Below are 21,254 nucleotides of genomic sequence, written 5' to 3' on the forward strand. Positions count from 1 at the left end.
CAGTACCCCTTTCAGAGCTCAAAATGTTGCAGCATAATTTATCCTTATGGAAACATATGGTCAGCATGGAGTTAAATTAAAGGGAAATGGCAGTGCCCTACTTGGCATAACAAGGGCACACACACACAGACACACACACACACACACACACACACACACACACACACACACACACACACACACACACACACACTCCGAAACTCATACACTCACACACTACCCACTCTCACACAATCTCACATTGGAAGGTCCTATTGTTAGGCTAAGCCCCCATTTCTACATCAGTACCAACTGGCCTGGGAACAGCTCATTCCCTGAACAAAACCTCCCTCTGTTTCAGTATGCAGCTGCAGCTTCCGAGATGCCCCAGTCAGATTCATGACCTAGTGTGGAAAGACTGGGACCCTCCACCATGAAGAGGGGGGACTATTTGTGACAATTATTGTTTTGATCTGGATGACCTCTATCATTAGATTTTGACTACCTTCAAGGTAATCAACCAGTCATTTTTACTGTACCAGTGGTTCTTTTCCTAACATGCCTTGGAAAATAGCTTGGCAGTCTGATGGATAGTCTTTGTTATTGCATTTGATGTCCCCCTCTTCAGATGGACTATTCCATTTCGCATCTGAAAAATCAGATAGTTGGAAAGAATTCTTCATGCCAGGGACTGCTGTAGCCCCAGCACTGATAATAGCAGAGAACACCTGACCTGAGGTAATATCACATTATTATATGTTTTGTAATGTAATGTAATGTACTAATTTATAAGGCTTTCTTACTTTCAATTTATTATCCTTTCATTTTTAATTCCTTTCATAGAATTGTAATACAACATCTCTTCATAAAGTCTTCAATGTACGTTGTATGCACATTCATTTCACATTCAATTACGCTTTTCAGTCTTGTGCTTCATATGTTATGTTATTGATTTCTTCTTCTGCTATGATATCTTGTTAATATTCTATTCTCAAGTTAGCTCATCTCTCACCCCGAACTGTTTGCAAAGTCACTGTACTCATATGAAATGATAATGTATCCTTTTTTGCAGATAAGCAAATGGATCATCAGGAGCTGAAAGAACCCATGAAGGTCTCACTCATTAAAGGTGAGTGAGACCTTCTCTTTATTCTTATTACACGTAATTGGACAGATTCTAATAACTGACCCGGGATCTGTTGGATCAGTTCTGATGTCTCTAACTAGTCATCTGCTATTCTATTACTGACTTGTGCAAGTCATCCCAGACCTCGTTGCCGAGTGAGGAGGAAAGGGTCAAAGAGAGAGAGACTTTGTAAAGGAAAGACTGGGTGTGGAAACAGGACATTTAAGAGCTCGCATTGCTATAAAAGGCATTGTGTTTAGGGCCACAGTTCTCTGGTTTCAAGTGGAATCAAACCGTAATCTGAAGGAGCCTTTAATACATTAGGGATCAACTCAAATGACTGTTAAATGACAGTATTGACATTTAGGTTGACAGGATTGACAACCAATTCTAACAAGTAGTTAACATTTGAGAGAGGACACTGGAGTACCTTGTGTATGTTCCTGATGCATGTCTGTGAGTGAATCAATTGTGCATGATCAATTAATTAGTAATGCCACTAGTCACATAGGCTATACAGAACACATTGGCTATTCACCAGAACAACAATAACACATTTGACCTTAAGGTTATCTTTTTTTCACAGTTTATTGTGTAAATCTCATCAGAGTTTAATAATATGAAGTTACCCTTATAACATAGGAATCATTATACCTGCAGTATATTCTGTAGCTGTAATCCAAAGCATCAGGCCTAGACCAGAAGATTTCTTTGTGAGTGTTAATGTATACAAATAGAGTACCGGTCAGGGAATCATGAAGCCTCTGACTCAGTTTTGAATGGCTGCCACAATGGTAGCGGGCTTAGACATTAGGGTGGATGGAGCATGACGGCTATAGCCTTCAGCATGATGAGATGTAAAAATAGAAAAAGGGTTAGAAGGATTCTCATTACATTCATTCTGTGGTGCCTATGAGGGAACGTAATGGTCGATGATCAAGCAAGTCTGAAATATGTTTAGACGTAGAAAGGAATATTCCACAGTTGTGTTTTTTCATCCGGCATCATTTGATGACACCAAATATCCCAAGAAGTAATGGCCAACCATGATGTGTCAGTGAGAGATAAACCTTTAACTTAGGGATGTCAACAAAAAAATACATTCCGGGGGCTGTGTTCGGTTTTTAACGAGATCCGGAGGGCCGCACTGAAAATTGGTTATATTTCCTCACGGTCAGAATTTGCATAAAATAGTCCTCAACCGTTTTTGGAATTTTCTAAGGTCCCTGACTGTCTAGCTTTCATTTTGGTGATTATTAGCGACCTGAACACAGTCACGAAACGGTATGGTAGGTCCATTGTAATTTCTACATAGTAATTTGTCATTTCAATTTGGTTTTAGTGATTTTAAATTAAATAGAGCTTTTTATTTGTATTTATTGGGGCCCACAGGCCATATGTTTGATACCCCTGCGCTAACACATCATGTTACTACCGGACACATTCTCTCACACACACAGCCTCTCTTTCTCTCCCTCTCTCTTGCTTTCTCTCTCTCACTCTCTCTTGCGTTCTCTCTTGCTTTCTCTCTCTCTCCCTCTCTCTTGCTTTCTCTCTCTCAGTTTCTCTCGCTCTCTCTCACACACACGGACACATTTAACCTCACTCAGCTCCTCACGAAGAATCTATTTCCTCAGAGAAACACACACAACGAAACTCACTCAGCTCCTGACATATGCTCCGCGCAAACATCCATACACACACCTACACACATTCTCATGCTCATTCAGCCATTTACAGACATGCACACACATGCACGCACACACAAACACACACACGCACTCTCTAAGATAGAGGCCAGAGCATTCCTCCCTGTCTTCACACACAGTGAGAGGTCATGTGCCTGAACAGGGATGGGGGGTGGGTGCACCACCAGCCTCCAGCAGACTCTAAACACTGCTTTGTTTATGGACATTTATTAGCATAACTAACATCTCTAATTAGTTCTCTGGTTTGACGTCAAAGCTAATATTCCACAGTGACGTTTGCACATGTGTATTTAAACAAGCTAGCGAGCGTGAGAGGTTGTGCTTGCATGTCTGTTATCTGAAACATATTGTTAGTTTCTACACTGATACAGTGTCTGCCACAGTGATGTCATAGCCCTCTTATATCTCCATTTATGGTGCACAAGCTCCATCTGTTATGGCGTCTTGTTTTGGCCTCTGCCAAACGCTTGATCTAGGATGAGGTCGTCTCTTTTTACAGCCCTGGCAGATTAGAAGAAGAGTTTTAGCTGGGTTTTATTCCATCTATTTTGAGAGAGAGTTATGCGTTGCTTTCCCTACTAGTCATCTTTTCGACCTATGAAATCATAGTCAGTAGAGGTCATTGCTTTGAAACTGTGAGAAATGTGATTACTTTGAGGGTACATCAAAGGGCTTGACTACTATAAGTGCCTGCTAATATAAGCAGACCCCAATATGTGAGTTCAGATGACATTATTCATTATTCTATTTTTGGGATGTAATTAGTTCATGTAATAGTCAAATTTTTGGTCATCTTGGGAAATTATCTCACATTTCATCCATGGCTTAATGTAATCTGTTGGCAGGGAGTGGGGAGGCAAAACAGTCCAGAGAGTCAGACATTCAGTCAAGTTTGACATTAGCTTTGGAATCTCGCAAAGGCCTAACGAGGGTCATAGAAAGTACCAGACCACATGTGGCTAATGTCAGTCATCTATAATTTTACAAGAACATTTGTCCTCATTTTCCCCTACTGTAGATACAGTGGATTGGGAAAGTATTCAGACCCCTTGACTATAGCCTTATTCTAAAATTGAATAAAATCGGGCAAAACATCAAAAACAGGCTTTTGACATTTTTGCACATTTATAAAATATTAAAAACAGAAAGGCCTTATTTACATAAGTATTCAGACACTTTGCTATGAGACTCGAAATTGAGCTCAGGTGCATCCTGTTCAGTGGTGTAAAGTACTTAAGTAAAAAGACTTTATTAAAGTACTAAGTCGTTTTTTGGGGTATCTGTACTTTACTTAACTATTAATATTTTTGACGACTTTTACTTCACTACATTCCTAAACTAAATAATGTACTTTTTACTCTTTAAATTCGCCCTGACACCCAAAAGTACTAGTTTTGAATGCTTAGCAGGACAGGAAAATTGTCTAATGCACGCACATATCAAGAGAACATCCCATGTCATCCCTACTGCCACTGATCTGGCAGACTCACTAAACACAAATGCTTTGTTTGTAAATTATGTCTGAGTGTTGAAGCCCCTGGCTATCCGTTAATTAAAGAATATAGAAAATTGTGCCACCTGGTTTGCTTAATATAAGGAATTTGAAATTATTTATACTTTTACTTTTGATACATAAATATATTTTAGCGATTACATTTACTTTTGATACTTAAGTACATTTAAAAGCAAATACTTTTAGACTTTTACTCAAGTAGTATTTTACTGGGTGACTTCCACTTTTACTTGAGTCATTTTCTTTTACTCAAGTATGACAATTGGGTATTTTATCCACCACTGATCCTGTTTCCATTGATCGTCCTTGAGATGTTTCTACAACTTGATTGGAGTTCACTTGTGGTAAATTCAATTGATTGGACATGATTTGGAAAGGCGCACACCTGTCTATATAAGGTCCCACAGTGCATGTCAGAGCAAAAAACAAGCCATGAGGTCGAAGGAATTGTTTGTAGAGCTCAGAGATAGGATTGTGTCAAGGCACAGATGTGGGGAAGGGTTCCAAAACATTTCTGCAGCATTGAAGGTCCAAGAACACAGTGGCCTTCATCATTCTTAAATGGAATAAGTTTGGAACCACCAAGACTCTTTCTAGAGCTGGCCCCCAGGCCAAACTGAGCAATTGGAGGAGAAGGGCCATGATCAGGGAGGTGACCAAGAACCCAATGGTCACTCTGACACTCTGGGAGAACCTTCCAGAAGGCCAGACAGAAGCCACTCCTTAGTAAAATGCACATGCCAAAAGGCACCTAAAGACTCTCAGACCATGAGAAACAAGATTCTCTGGTCTGATGAAACCAAGATTGAAACCAAGATTGGACTGAATGCCAAGCGTCACATCTGGAAGAAACCTGGCACTGTACGGTGAAGCATGGTGGTGGCAGCATCATGCTGTGGGGATGTTTTTCAGTAGTAGGTGTAACCAATGTGAAATGGCTAGCTAGTTAGTGGTGGTGAACACTAATAGAATTTCAATCGGTGACGTCACTCGCTTTGAGACCTTGAAGTAGTGGTTCCCCTTGCTCTGCAAGGGCTGCGGCTTTTGTGGAGCGATGGGTCACGATGTTTCGTGGGTGACTGTTGTTGATGTGTGCAGAGGGTCCTGATGTGTGCAGAGGGTCCTGATGTGTGCAGAGGGTCCCGATGCTTCGTGGGTGACTGTTGTTGATGTGTGCAGAGGGTCCTGATGTGTGCAGAGGGTCACGATGCTTCGTGGGTGACTGTTGTTGATGTGTGCAGAGGGTCCTGATGTGTGCAGAGGGTCCCGATGCTTCGTGGGTGACTGTTGTTGATGTGTGCAGAGGGTCCCTGGTTTGAGCCCAGGTGTTACAGCTATACTGTTACACAGGGGCTGGCAGAGCGAAGTACTGCGAGATTCTTGATGAAAACCAGCTCTTGAGCGCTCAGGATGATTTTACCAATTTTAGAAGAAAGCTGTAACGTAAAACAATATGGAAAATGTCAAGGGGTCTGAATACTTTCCATATGCAATGTAAGTCTCCACCCTGTCATGTTGGTCTGTCCTCTGCTGAACACTGTATTTACCTCCATTCCTTTCCCAGATGAGATGAACCGATCCAACACGGGAACAAGTGACTCAGAGAAAGTCATCAAGCATCTGAACGAGGAGCTTCGTGAGGCCCAGGAGCTCTCCAACACAGGAAAACTGAAATGCATGGAACTGCAAGGTAATGGAAAAGCTTGGGAATGACACTCACCCAACAGTGGATTATAATAGTAATATATGCCATTTAGCAGATGCTTTTATCCAAAGCGAATTACAGACATTACCCAATACTGTACAAAGATAACAGGCACAAGCATACACACCTTCACACAACAGCTGCAGCAGTGAATGTTCATAGTTAGAGAAGTTAACTTATTATTTGTGTCATACATTATAGGTCTCCTGGAGGAGGAGAGGAGAGCCAACAAGCAGCAAGCTGACGAGTCTGCGAAACAGTTGAAATTCCTACACGGTAGCTATAGACCAAAGTGTGTGTGTTTGAAGTTGGATCTTGGATCTTCCTTACTAGAATTACTTTGGGGTGTGTGAGAAATGTGTAGGAATGTGTGTGGGTAGAGCTGGATTTTTGTTTGTATGCGTGACTGTTCATGAATCTAGGCTACTGTATGTGGTTAAAGTTTGGGTGTAGTTGTGTTGTTGGTTCAGTCCTGTGAGATAGAGAGAGCTTCACCGCCTTTTGGATATCTTTTGTTGGTGCAGTACCGGACCGGCCTTGATTTCCACATCCAAAGCCGTCTATGTTTGGTTCAGATTTTGTCCGGTCTGGACCAGCCTGGATTTGGCCTAAACATTCTATTAATTACTGTAATGGTCTTCTTGAGTTGAAGGAGAGGTGGACCAAAATGCAGCGTGGTTTCTATTCATGGTCCTTTAATAAAGAAAAAACTATACATGAATAGACTAATAAAAACAATAAACGTGCGAAAACCTAAACAGCCCTATCTGGTGCAAACACAGAGACAGGAACAATCACCCACAAAACCCAACACCCAACAGGCTACCTAAATATGGTTCCCAATCAGAGACAATGACTAACACCTGCCCCTGATTGAGAACCATATCAGGCCAAACATAGAAATAGACAAACTAGACATGTAACATAGAATGCCCACTCAGATCACACCCTGACCAAACAAAACATACAAACATACAAAGCAAACTATGGTCAGGGTGTGACAGTACACCCCCCCCCATCCCCCCCAAGGTGCGGACTCCGGCCGCAAAACCTGAACCTATTGGGGAGGGTCTGGGTGGGCATCTGTCCGCGGTGGCGGCTCTGGTGCTGGACGTGGCCCCCACTTCACCATAGTCTTAGTCCGCCTTATTGTCTGCTTCCGTGGCCTCCTAACCACGGCGACCCTACTAAATGACCCCACTAGACAGAGGGGCAGCTCGGGACAGAGGGGCGGAAGCTCTGGGCTGAGGGGCGGGGGCTCTGGGCTGAGGGGCTCTGGCGCCTCTGGGCTGAGGGGCTCTGGCGCCTCTGGGCTGAGGGGCTCTGGCGCCTCTGGGCTGAGGGGCTCTGGTGCCTCTGGGCTGAGGGGCACTGGCGGCTCCTGGCTGACTAGCGGCACTGGCGGCCCCTGGCTGACTGGCGGCACTGGCGGCTCCTTGCAGACTGGCGGCACTGGCGGCTCCTTGCAGACTGGCGGCGCTGGGCAGACGGGCGGCTCAGATGGCGCTGGGCAGGCGGGAGACACCAGCAGCACTGGAGAGGAGGAAGGCTCTAGCAGTGCTGGACAGGCGGGAGACTCCGGCAGCGCTGGAGAGGAAGGCTCTGGCAGCGCCAAACAGGCGGGAGACTCCGGCAGCGCTGGAGAGGAGGAAGGCTCCGGCAGCGCTGGACAGGCGAGGCGCACTGTAGGCCTGATGCGTGGTGCTGGCACTGGTGGTACTGGGCCGAGGACATGCACAGGAAGCCTGGTGCGGGGAGCTGCCACCGGAGGGCTGGTGTGTGGAGGTGGTACTGGATAGACCGGACCGTGCAGGCGCACTGGAGCTCTTGAGCACCGAGCCTGCCCAACCTTACCCGGTTGAATGCTCCCGGTCGCCCTGCCAGTGCGGCGAGGTGGAATAGCCCGCACTGGGCTATGCAGGCGAACCGGGGACACCGTGCGCAAGGCTGGTGCCATGTAAGCCGGCCCAAGGAGACGCACTGGAGACCAGATGCGTAGAGCCGGCTTCATGGCACTTGGCTCGATGCTCACTCTAGCCCGGCCGATACGCGGAGCTGGTATGTACCGCACCGGGCTATGCACCCGCACTGGGGACACCGTGCGCTCCACCGCATAACACGGTGCCTGCCCGGTCTCTCTCGCCCCCCGGTAAGCACAGGAAGTTGGCGCAGGTCTCCTACCTGGCTTTGCCACACTTCATGTGTACCTCCCCCCCAAGAAATTTTTGGGGCTGACTCTCGGGCTTCCTACCGCGCCGCCGTGCTTGTCTCTCCAACTCCATTCTCCTATACCCCTCTTCACACTGCTCCAGCGAATCCCAGGCGGGCTCCGGCACTCTTCCTGGGTCGACCGCCCACATGTCTATTTCCTCCCAAGTAGTATAGTCCATACTCTTGCCGTCCAAAACGTCCTCCCATGTCCATTCCTCTTTTCGCTGCTCCTGCTGCCGCTGTCTGTCACCACGCCGCTTGGTCCTGTTGTGGTGGGTGATTCTGTAACGGTCTTCTTGAGTTGAAGGAGAGGCGGACCAAAAGGCAGCGTGGTTTCTATTCATGGTTCTTTAATAAAGAAAAAACTATACATGAATAGACTAACAAAAACAATAAACGTGCAAAAACCTAAACAGCCCTATCTGGTGCAAACACAGAGACAGGAATAATCACCCACAAACCCAACACCAAACAGGCTACCTAAATATGGTTCCCAATCAGTGACAATGACTAACACCTGCCTCTGATTGAGAACCATATCAGGCCAAACATAGAAATAGACAAACTAGACATGTAACATAGAATGCCCACTCAGATCACACCCTGACCAAACAAAACATAGAAACATACAAAGCAAACTATGGTCAGGGTGTGACAATTACATATATTAAACTCTCATTCAGAACCAACAATTAGCCTCATTTCACCATTTCAACATCTGTAAAATACACCTTTTCAACATCTGTAAAATGTGAAAATCTGTGAAAGAAAATAGATGAAAATCTGTTGATGTGCCTTTGAGCAGGGCACTCAACCCTAATTGCTCCTGTAAGTCACTCTTAGACCATCTGCTAAATGACAAAAAAATGTCAACAGAAAATGTTCCTGATTTCAATGTCCTGAAAATAGTTTTTTTTTGCATCAGGAAAATATGCCTTTTCAACGTTCTGGAAAATATGTATTTTAAACATGGAAAATATCTTTTCACCTTTCATTCAGAACCTAAATTTAACCTAACTTCAACATCTGGAAAAATATGTATTTTCAACATCATTTTGCTTACTGGGACTATTCTAGTTTTGCTGGGGCAGAACAGCAAGGACCAGCCTTAATATAACTCTTCTCCTCCTTAAAAATGTCCACTGTCATCTGTGTGAGCAGGCCAGCTGCGACAGCTACAGGACGAGCTGGGGGTCCTTAGAGAACAGAAAGACAGCGCCTCCCTGAGTTCACAAGATGAACTGCACAAATCCCGAGAAGAAGTGAAGACTCTGCGTCGCACCCTTGATGCTGCCACCGCCGATTGGAAGCGGGAGGTCTCTACGGTCCAGGGTAACCTAGCAACCGTCTCCAAGGATATGGAGAAGTGGCGAGAGACAGCCAGCAAGTACGAGCGTGAGATTAACGGCCTGCAAGGTGACCTACAGCAGCAGAGTAAGCAGTGGCAGAAGGCTGCCGAGTCACAAGGTACCAGTGGTGTAAATTTCTTAAGTAAAAATACTTTGAAGTACTACTTTAGTTGTTTTTTGGGGTATCTGTACTTTTACTTCACTACATTCGTGAAGAAAATAATGTACTTTTTATTCCATACATTTTCCCTGACACCCACAAGTACTTGTTACATTTTGAATGCTTAGCAGGACAGGACGATTGTCTAATTCACTCACTTAAAGAGAAAATCCCTGGCCATCCCTACTGCATCTAATCTAGCGGACTCATTAAACACACATGCTTTTTTATGTCTGAGTGTTGGACTGTGTCCCTGGCTATCAAGAAAATCATGCCATTTGGTTTGCTTAATATAAGGAATTTGAAATGATTTATACTTTTACTTTTACTTTTGATATGTAAAGTATATTTAAAACCAAATACTTTTACTTTTACTCAAGTAGGATTTTACTGGGTGTCTCACTTTTTACTTTAGTAATTTTCTATTAAGGTATCTTTACTTTTACCCAAGTATGACAATTGGGTACTTTTTCTACCACTGCAAGGTACTACATATACAGTGCATAGAAAATACATAACAAATATTGATATTCTGTACACGCAATGTTTATCTGTAATGAGTGTTATTTATGTGATTTATAAAGCATTTGTACACAAAGTTGCATCCATATGAAAGTATATCCACATCATTAGTTTGGGCAGCTAATTAGCCCCGAATAGACTAAATAGTTTTACTGAAAGTATCAAGGAGTTGGCTGAAGCAGAAACAGACAATCACCCAGGCTGTGATATAATTCCACGTCCGAGCATCCCTATGGTTTTCTACAGCAGGTGAAATGGAGTCCATGCAGAGGGAGTGCACCAGCCTCCAGAGGGAGGTGTCATCCCTGCGCTTGGAGAAACAGGAAGTGCTGAATACACACCAGAAGGAGAGTGCTGCCCTCAGGGCGGAGAAGGAGGAACTGCTCAGGGCCCACCAGAAGGAGAAGGGGAACCTACAGAATGAGAGTTCTGTCATGCGCTCAGAGAAAGAGGCCATGCTGAAGAAGCAAAAGGAGCTAGAGAAGGATTTGGCCAGGTCAGTCTGTAGTCTGAAACGCAACTGGCAAGAGCATCTGTGCCTAAACATCATACACAGATTCGACGGTGCGCAACTCAACTCAAAAATCGTCCCAGTATTTGCACGTCTGTCTCTGCCACTCTCACACTCTCCCTTACTCTAATGCCCAGTTATCTTTGACTCTTTCTTTCATGCACACACCGACATACACAGACATATATACATATACACACCCCACACACCCACCCACCCACACACACACACACACACACACACACACACACACACACACACACACACACACACACACACACACACACACACACACACACACACACACACACACACACACACACACACACACACACACACACACACACACACACACACACACACACACATTAACAGACCAATACATTTGACATTGAAATGGTCACAATTAGAATACATTGGTCTACAAATCATTCATAGACAGTAACACTGTTCCTGAACCTCTGTCTCAATCTCTTTCAACCCCTCTCTCTCCCCCAGCTCACGTGCCCAGAGTGCTGAGCTGGGCAGCATTCTGAAGGCCCTGGAGCTCTCTCAGGGGGAGATGGAGAAGAGGCTGGGGGCCCAGCAGGAGCAGCACCAGCAGGACAACACCAAACTTCAGAGCCAGCTGGACCAGTCAGACAGCCGCACCAAGGACCTGCAGAGAGAGGTGGGCACATGCATGCTGTCTTCCTCCCTTCCTTGAAGTAATCCCTGATCTATGATCTGACATGACTGGATAGGCAAAAAAAGCTACATTATAAACTAGGTGATTTGAACCCTGAATGTTGATTGGCTGACAGCCATGGTATATCAGGCCGTATACCACGGGTATGAAAGAAAAAACATGTTTTTCCTGCTCTAATTACATCGGTAACCAGTTTATAATAGCAATAAGGCACCTCTGGGGTTTGTGGTATATGGCCAATATACCACGGCTAAGGGCTGTGTCCAGGCACTCTGCTTTGCGTCGTGCATAAGAACAGCCCTTAGCCATGGTATATTGGCCATATACCACACCCCCTTGGGCCTTATTGCTTAAGTATATAATGGAACCCATAAGGATCACAATCCTATCTTGTTAGCCCAGTGGTCACTTCATGGAAGTGTCTTGTCTTTACTATCATTAACTGAAGACATAGTTTTTATCAAAGATTATCTGTAGTTAGTATTACACGATCAACTGATTAATCATGTAACTAATTAACTAGGAAGTCGGGGCACCAAGGGAAATATTCAGATTACAAGGTTATAATTTCCTAATATAACCTTTCAGATATTTTCATATCTGATCCATAGTCTTCTGATTAATGAATTATTTACTTTACCTCACGTTAGTCTCATTCCAAACGTCTTAAATTGTTGGTTATCTGCATGAACCTAGTCTTCACCATGAGTCATCCATACATCAATTGTCTTAAATAATTTATTTATTACTAACTAAGTAATTCATAGAAATGCATAAACAAACAAACAAACAAGGTAAATGTAATGATAGGAGAATGTGCCCTAGTGGGCTAAACCGGCATGGTGGCTTGTTAGACAAAAGGGGAAGTGGGGATCGACTAAGAAGTCACTACAAAGTGATAATTATAACAATTGAAATGCTAATCCTTTGCACATGAACGCTCACTCATTCGGGAACAATTGCAATCAATATATAGATTTACTCTCAGTGTGTCGTCTTGATCGCTGGTGAAAAGTTAATTTATTTTGTAGAATTGTCCGTCTCTCCCTCTCTCTCTCTGTCGTGGTTATAATGGATAGTTCAGAGTGACATTCATTCGTTTTGTTATAGAATGGATGTTTCGTCGGTTGCCGTTCTTCGCGTTCAATGATACTGAATTCCTAGCTGCAGACTAGTAATTAATATCAAAGACTTGTTCTTATTCTGTCGGTATCGATAGTCTAAGTGTTTAACCACGTGGTATGGTTAAAATATTCAGCAATGGTCTGCAACCTTTTGTCCTCCCTTGATTGAGAGAATCATGGTCTGCAACCTTTAGCCATCTCGTAATTGAGGTAAGCTCGGTCTGCTGATCAAAAACCAGAGTGGGGGTTTTAATCGGAATGGCAGAAAAGGCTGTCCCAGGATGTCTGACCCTAACTGGGTTCAGGGGCGGTCCTCTGATTAAGTTCAAATCCAATTCCCTTTTTGAGTTTTCCTTCATTAAACAGTCCAAAATCACATTGTAAAATTGTGTAAACAGTATCATACTCACTCATTCATTTTATACAACAATTCGATGTAAACCTCGTATCTAAGGCTATTATATAAACAGTGTTATGGTGATGTGGCCACACCGTCTCCCATGAGCTTCCCCAAGTTGTGACAAACGGACCAGTTCGTAGCTGGATTCTTCACCGATCTTTTATACTTTCTCCGGAACATGAAATTTGTTCGTACCTCAAGTTCTGTGAGGTGCAAGGATTTCCTTTGTTCTCCATGAAAATCTACTCTCTCTATACTGTGTCCATGAGGAGATTCTCAGGAATTTATGACGTCTCTCTGACCACAGCAACCTAGTTGAAGGAGAAAAGGGGGAGGCAGGGAGAGGGGGATGGGCTTGCTATACCCAAAGAGGCCAACTTCATGACAGAAGGGAGGAAGGAAGTATTTGTTCAAAGTATTTGATGAGGGCCTGGACTTTTACAACCTCCGTTTTTTTATCCCATTTGAAACAGAATCCGTACGGTTGCTCAAACTATGCATGTTTTATGAATGCCCTGTAATATTTATAACTTCTGTTTTCAGTACGAAGAGACGCAGGCTGAGCTGTCAGACCTGAAGGAGAAGTTTGAGAGGACCGAACAGGAAAAGCAGTCGATCACTGATGAGCTTGAGGAGTGTAAAGCTGAACTGAAAATGCTGCGGGAGAAAGGAAACAAAGTGAGTTATCCACTATCAAGACTTTAAAAAATATCCTGCGACTAAGAGGAGGGAGGAATATTGCATGAATCATCTTCAACATGCATTCTGTAAATATATATGTTTTGGAAATGTTGGGTTGAATTCAAATGTTGAGCTGAGATGAGTTCAGATGAAATTGACTTCAAGCATCACCAGTAGCAGGCTACCCCTTCCTTTGAGTTTCAAGTTGAAAAGTTTCAGAGTTTATTCAACACGTGCACAGGATACAACAGGTGTTCACCAGAGCCTTTCTAATCACACCACAACTGCTCCCCTCCTCCTCCCAACCAGCTTGTCCCTTGACTATTACATCTAGACTTAGACACGCTTGGACACGCTTGTAGTATGTTAGAATATGGTCACATACATATTGTGTTGTGTATTTTATGTACCAATATCAATATATGCTGAGTGTACAAAATATTAGGAACACCTTCCTGATTTTGAATTGCATCCACTTTTGCCCTCAGAACAGCCTAAATTCGTCAGGACATGGACTCTACGAGGTATTGAAAGTGTTCCACAGGGATGCTGCCCCATGTTGGCTCCAATGCTTCCCACAGTTGTGTCAAGTTGGCTAATGTCCTTTGGGTGGGGGACCATTCTTGATACACACAAGAAACTGTTGAGTGGGAAAAACTCAGCAGCATTACAGTTCTTGACACACTTAAAACGGTGCGCCTGGCACCTACTACCATACTCCGTTCAAAGGCACTTAAATCTTTTGTCTTGCCCATTCGACTTCTAAATGGCACACATACACAATCCATGTCTCAATTGTCTCTCCTCTGAAATGGATTTAACAATTGATTTAACAATTGACATCAATAAGGGATCATAGCTTTAACCTTTTAAGCTTTCCTGAGTGGTTCAGTGGTCTAAGGCACTACATCTCAGTGCAAGAATCATCACCATAGTACCATGTTCAAATCTAGGCTGTATCACATCCGGCCGTGATTGGGAGTCCCATAGGGCGGCGCACAATTGGCCCAGCGTCGTCCGGGTTTGGCCGGAGTAGGCCGTCATTGTAAACAAGAATTTGTTCTCCACTGACTTGCCTAGTTAAATAAAGGTTAAATGTAAAAATGAAAAAAATAAAACTTGATTCACCTGGTCAGTCAATGTCATGGAAAGAGCAGGTGTTCTTAATGTTTAATACACTCAGTATATTTGATGAGTTGACCCACTCTCCTGGGGTCAAACTCACCCATTCCCAATGATGTCTTTATATCCCTTCCCTCCTGTAGACCTCCCTATTGCTGCCTGTCCAAGCCATACTCATCGGCCTTATCCTGGCTTTGCTGTATTGGTGCTTCGGCGCATTGTGGTAGAAAGGTACACCGTACTCCTGTCCAGTCAACCCGGCCTACATCTCGCATTGTTTGTCTCTGTCAGCACACTGCATGAAACAAATCTCAAGTCTCGAAATTGAAAAGTCTCTCTCGTTCCTCTGAAATACTGAGGAAAATATGATGTCTCCCCATGACAGAACTAACATTTCTAATATGACATCTTCTCCTCTTGCCTGGATCATTAATATCTAACGAATCTCTCTTTCTATGGGCTGATTTTTGTCTCGTCTTGCTCTACGTGAACATGTTGCTTTCAACCGTCATTGTTCTCTGTGCATTCCATGACAGCTTTGGCCAATCAGGTGCTATTAAAGGGCCAAAGCAGCCTGTCAGACGGTGCTGAGGTGAGTGTTTCAGTTTGTGTCACTTCCTATTTCAGAGTGGTTGGATCGTCTGGGTGCCTCATGCCGTTGCCGTGGTAGCGACTATGACTGCTGCTGTGCTCTACGCCAGGACCTGAGTGTGAGACACACATACACACACAAGGATATATTAGTGCAAACATGCACACATACGTACATATGGTCAGACTTCTGTACACTAAACCTATTAAATGCATTGCCTCCTGATCTGTTCAGTTGTTTACTCATGTTCAGATGTTTTAAAATGGAGAGCCCTTTAGTTGAATACTTATATAGTTTCACTGATATATTTTAGAGAAATTTGAGAAATGAATATCAAATATACTGTACAATTAAAGACAAGTTCAATCTTCCTAAATGTAGAATTTCAGAAACTCATAAATGCATTTTTGGTTTTCTCTTTATGTTTTACATTAGGACTCTATCTTCTAATAGGATTTCAACAATGAATATAGGCTAAAGATACTGTACACTGTTATCCTCACTGATAATGATTAATATTACTGCAGAAAGACCTGTCTTCGAGGTCCAACTGCCCTAAACACTTTGTTTTAGAGTCCAGTAAAATATGTAAATTCACCTTCAACTTTCATTTGCTGCATTGCAACGCCTAAGCTCTGTGTGAATACATGGTGAATGATCTTAGATAATTTGCATACACTCACTCACATAATTCTGGTAAAAAGGGTTAAGGAATAACCAGAGATTAATGATCTTGAGGCCAAGAAGTTAGAAGTTCCCCCTCAATTTGATGTTAACTGTTGACTATTCAGTAGGCCTACCTCCCTTTTGAATCAATGTTTGCATGCAATTTAAACCTCTAGTATCAATTCATTTGTCATCCAATTAAATTCACCACAAAATATACTGTAATTCAAGCATTGCTTTTTCAAATGTAAATAATTGTGCGAAGTATACTGTATTTTGAAAAGATAGGTGATGGTATAGTTTAAGTTTGAAGTAAAACTATTTGCTCTAAAATGTACTTTTGTGTGACCTTAATTAAACCTTCTAAATCTCATGATCATGATTATTTTTCTCCATTACCCTGATAGTACCACATATTAGACAATAAGTGGAGCCACATGTTAAGTTTGGGTTGGTAGAAAACTCTCATTGACCGTATGAAATCTCAATGTTTACAGTATGGCATGTGAGTCATGTTGAACAGTTGTTGATTTGGCCATCGGCTACAAAGTATCTATCATGCCAGGTTTTTTTAACTTCTCCAGGCATCTCTGATGGATATTACTTTACTATTGATAATCAGAAAAGGTGCTTTCGGAAGAAAGAGGAAAGTACCTTCAACTTGGACATGTGTTTGGCGTTTAGAGGACTCTTGTTTCAGTATTTTGCAAAGATGTAGAGTCAACATTTTTCAATAACACGCATGCACACACACCCCTCAATGCCGTCCTGCAGTCCATCTCGATGAGGACAGGGGCCAGGACAAGACCAAAAAACAGACCCCTGAGCTACAGATGCTACACCGACAACGTAAGGTGAGCTGTTTCTAGCCCATCAAATTATGTATTAGTCTTATCCTGATATTAATAATGAATAACATCAATGCAGGCAGGGGGTTTAGGGATGAAATCAGGCCTGGATATTAGTCATATTGTAATGAACACGAGGGGAGACAGAGCTGGTTTCAAGCACAGGGCGCAGCAGGTGTTTATTGCAAAGGACCACAGGAGGCAGCAGGTATCTGGGTCCAGGGGCAGGCAGAAGGTCATACACTGGAGGTCCAAAAGGGCAACAGTACAGGCAGGGAAAAGGCTAGTAACGTAGTCCGGGGGATTAGGCAATAGGTAGATAACAGGAAATCCAACAGGCAAAAGGTGTCGTTAGTGAGGCTGGCAAAAACGATCATACATATTAGTAACGCACGGGAAACCAAGCGCTCTGAAAGATGTGTCACAAAACAAACAATACCTCACAGTGAAGGGGTGTAAAGAACTGAACTAAAAAGTGTGTGATAATGACATGCAGGTGATTAGAATTCAGGTGATTGGGATCTGGAGAGTGAGCTGCGTTCAGGGGATCTACATGTTTGAGGGTATGAGTTGGAAGCAGATGTTACATATAGGGCCCCCAGATGGGGATCAGCTTTACATCCGAGGAGTATTCTTACTGACCTCCATCCAATAACCCTCAATGCACATCCTAGTGAGGTCATGAAATCTAGTGTCTGATGCACTTCTTTCTATGCTAAAGGTTTGGACAATGTTTTGTGTTATGATAACACGGAGAGGGAATATTTTATCCCTCCCCTCCAGCAAAAAATTTGTGAGGTTATCGCTTCTCATATTCCACACCTCGCCCTCCTTTAAAAGCTCCACCGCACTATGGGGAGACAGACAGATCAGATTCGAAACAACAGAGGAAGGGGAAGAAGGCAACAAGGAACAAGCAACGTTAGTATATTACAGTATGCCATTTACCAAGAGCGAGGTCTCTCTGGCTGAACACAGTGTGTGTGCCGCTGAGTGGAACCTGACAGATGATGTACCATTGAAGAATATCCAGAAGAACACCATCACACGGTGGTGCAACAAGCACCTGAAGTGTGTAAACAGGTTCATAGGTGAGCTTCAGTTTGACCTCAACGACGGGCTGACTCTCATCGCCCTACTGGAGGTCTTGAGCCATAAGAAGATGTTCAGGAAGTACCACACCAGGCCCTCATTCAGACAGATGAGGCTGGATAATGTCTCTGCTGCGCTCGAGTTTCTGGAACGGGAGAATGTCAAGATGATGTCCATAGGTAAGTGACATGTTGAAATGCTCAGGGATCATTTTCAGTCTGGCAGCCAGGCCAAGATAAGGAAGAAGATAAAGTCACACTTCTTTGGTTACACTTTACATGAGGTTGCATGGTTGCATTGTGCAGAAACCATATTTATTTTTAATTTCTAGGTGCCATTACTTGTAATTATTCAGTATACAATTTGGCCAGTTTTCTATGATTCAGTTTAGTCTTTGTTTAATGTACCTCACAGTTACTGTGTACAGTCATGTCATTGCACATGTTGCCACAATTTTTTTTGTTATTAAAGTGAAGACTATAGGACTGTTTGATTTACCCTGGGAGATGTGCGATACTGTTTGTGTTAGATAACACTGGATCTCCCATCCATTCTTGTGGGTTTAATACGATGCTGCCTCAACAGACAGTAAGGCCATCGTGGACGGGAATGTGAAGCTGATTTTGGGGTTGGTGTGGATCCTACACTACTCCATCTCTTCTCATTTACTGGAGGACGAGGGCCAGGACAAGACCTAGAAACAGACCCCTGAGCTACGGCTGTTGGGTGGATCCTGGACAAGGTGCCCGAACTGCCTATCACCAACTTCAGCCAGGACTGGCAGAATGGCATGGCTCTTGGGACACTGGTGGACGGACTGGCCCCAGGTGAACTATAACTGGATTCATGAAAACAAAATCCAGCTTTGGGTAAAGCATACTTCCTATAGCGTATATAGTCTAGGACCTGATCTTTTATACTCTGTCTTTCTCCCTGCCTGCAGGCTTGTGTCCAGACTAGGAGAGCTGGGACGAGGTACAGCAAGTAGACAATGCCAGAGTGGCCATGCAACAGGCTGACGAGTGGCTGGGAGTGCCAAAGGTGAGTCCTAGGACTATCAACATTCTTGTTGTTTCCACATATTACATACTGAATAAACCACTAAATCACAGGGGAACAGGGCTGACATTTCAAAACGTACGTGCCCCGAATTGTTATGAGAGTGGTCAACACCCCTCAAAATCCCATATGGTTCCCATTACATTGGAAAACATTGGTGTAACTCTAGGAATTTGTACAGATTTCATTTTAGGTTTTAACTTCTCGGAACAGCCTCTGGAGGGTAATCTTTTGGCCTACGACATCATTGGGCATGTAAGAATTCACCACACTAACAAAGCCTTCAGGAAGTAGAGTCCTTTGCTCATAGTGAAAGGAATACATGAAATGTAGCAGATTTACATCATACACGTTGTTTTAGCTTGTAGGTGTTGATGTCACCCTGCATGTGACCTGAAGAGGCCAGTTTGGCGAATAATTGGTGCTAGCATAATTCATCAGGAAAGGACATACAAACATATACATAACCATTGTTTCTCTTTTGCATCCAGGTCATTGCCCCAGAGAAGATCATCGACCCTCGTGAGGATGAGCAGTCCATCATGATTTACCTCTAAATGTTCCCCAAAGCTCAACTGAAACCTGGAGCCCCTTGTTGTGTCTTTGGCTATGCCGGATTAAGTGATATGACATGCTATTCTATAAAATAACTTCTCCGTAATTAATATCACCTGATTGAGCTAATCATGTAAATGTAATTAACTAAAGAGTCGGGCACCACGAAAGAATATTTATAGAGCTGTTATCTTCTGAATAAACTCTTAAAGACCTAGTAATATTTTACATCAATAGCAGTCAATATTAATCCTCATCTTAATTCAGTCTCATCTGAAAGTTGCAAATTCATGGTTATCTGCACGAACCCTGGCTAACAATTTGAATCAGCAATACAACATTGGGTTTAATTATTTATTTACTAAATACCTAACCAATTACACAGAATTACACATACACATGATTAAATCATAACTTGATTACAAATTACGTCATAAAGGAAAACGTCCCTAGCGGGTGGAACAGATATGACAGCTTGTTACACAAAAGATAAGGGGCTGGGTTTGAGTGAAGGAGGGGGAAGACAGGAACAAAGGCGAAGCTGTGCTATCGTAAATACAGTACCTGATGCATTCTAAATTACCGCCCATTTGGAAAAAGAAAATGCAATAAATATTTACTCTGAGCTGCGCTTCGGTACGTTGGTGGTAGATGAAAGGCCGTGTTGCCAAACCGAGTCCTTTGAAGAATGTCTCTGGTTGTCAATTGGTACGTTGTAGTAACGTCATTGGGTGATAGACGGGATACTCTGTCTGTTCATTCCTAACCCTCGTTGCATCTGCTGTTGCTAACTCAACGGCTAGGAGGGATCACTTCTGTAGTGAATAAGAGTTCAAAGTTCATACCATTCGCAACTAAGCTCACGCTGATGTTGGCTTCGTTCTGTAGTTATTATCTGAACCATTCTGACATTGGACCTTCGTCCTCACATCATCGAAACAGGAGGTTATATTGTCGTCAAGGGCTTATATAGGAAGGGAGAGGAGGGCGTGTTTGAAAAGTTTTATAGCCCACGTCCCTTCACAGGGGCGGGCCACTGATTGAGCAGAGCCCTGTCTTATGAAAACCCAAATCTCACATTTTAGAAGCTAAAGTGACATTTCATCCCATCACGAATAATTTCATATTTAAACATTTAAATTGAACAACAATTCCATGTGAATCCGATAACTCTGATGTGTAGACTTTCCACTGTAGAGTTTTTGTCATCTTATCATTGATGAGAATGTCTCAGATGACAACTGAACTGACATCATATTCATTAAGTACCACCGCATATGTTCAATTGTTTCGGATTTCCCCCCACCTACTGATGTTCCCAGAATCTCTATGTTAACCAAGAGTTTTGCAAATGTAACCTCAGTAGGGTAGAGAGAGGAAAAATGGGGGGAAGAGGTATTTATGACTGTCATAAACCTATCCCCCAGGCCAACATCATGACACCCCCTCAATCCCCAATCAGATTTGTCACTGCTCTACCCCTCCTATGTTAATCAGCGCTCATAACAGGCAATCTGGCTAGCCTTGTTTTTACACAAAGGTGATTTGTGTTTTGAGGTTCTATGGACAAATCTGGGACAATACGCTGTGCATGTGACCTGTGATGAAGATGAGATCGAGGACAGTCCTTTCATGTCCCACA

At 43.2% G+C, this 21,254-nt stretch overlaps 1 protein-coding gene across 4 annotated transcripts; it reads left to right on the forward strand.

Annotated features, from left to right (window-relative positions):
- Positions 1-395: 395 nt before the first annotated feature.
- On the forward strand, positions 396-16,431 carry slmapb (sarcolemma associated protein b). Of its 4 annotated transcripts, XM_064956572.1 has the most exons (11): positions 414-491; positions 608-717; positions 1,052-1,108; positions 5,892-6,017; positions 6,234-6,308; positions 9,405-9,710; positions 10,521-10,770; positions 11,284-11,455; positions 13,541-13,675; positions 14,944-15,031; positions 15,428-15,515. In XM_064956572.1, the coding sequence occupies exons 3-10, from the start codon at positions 1,060-1,062 to the stop codon at positions 15,025-15,027; spliced, it is 1,197 nt and encodes a 398-aa protein (XP_064812644.1). In that variant the 5' UTR covers positions 414-491; positions 608-717; positions 1,052-1,059; the 3' UTR covers positions 15,028-15,031; positions 15,428-15,515. The 4 variants fall into 4 exon arrangements, with proteins under 4 accessions (XP_064812645.1, XP_064812646.1, XP_064812643.1 ...); XM_064956571.1 differs by having other exon boundaries at positions 398-717; XM_064956573.1 differs by lacking the exon at positions 15,428-15,515 and having other exon boundaries at positions 396-717; positions 14,944-15,032.
- The last annotated feature ends 4,823 nt before the right edge of the window (positions 16,432-21,254 follow it).

Source organism: Oncorhynchus masou, chromosome 33 (genome assembly GCF_036934945.1).
Source record: "Oncorhynchus masou masou isolate Uvic2021 chromosome 33, UVic_Omas_1.1, whole genome shotgun sequence".
In the NCBI taxonomy this organism is placed as follows: domain Eukaryota; kingdom Metazoa; phylum Chordata; class Actinopteri; order Salmoniformes; family Salmonidae; genus Oncorhynchus; species Oncorhynchus masou.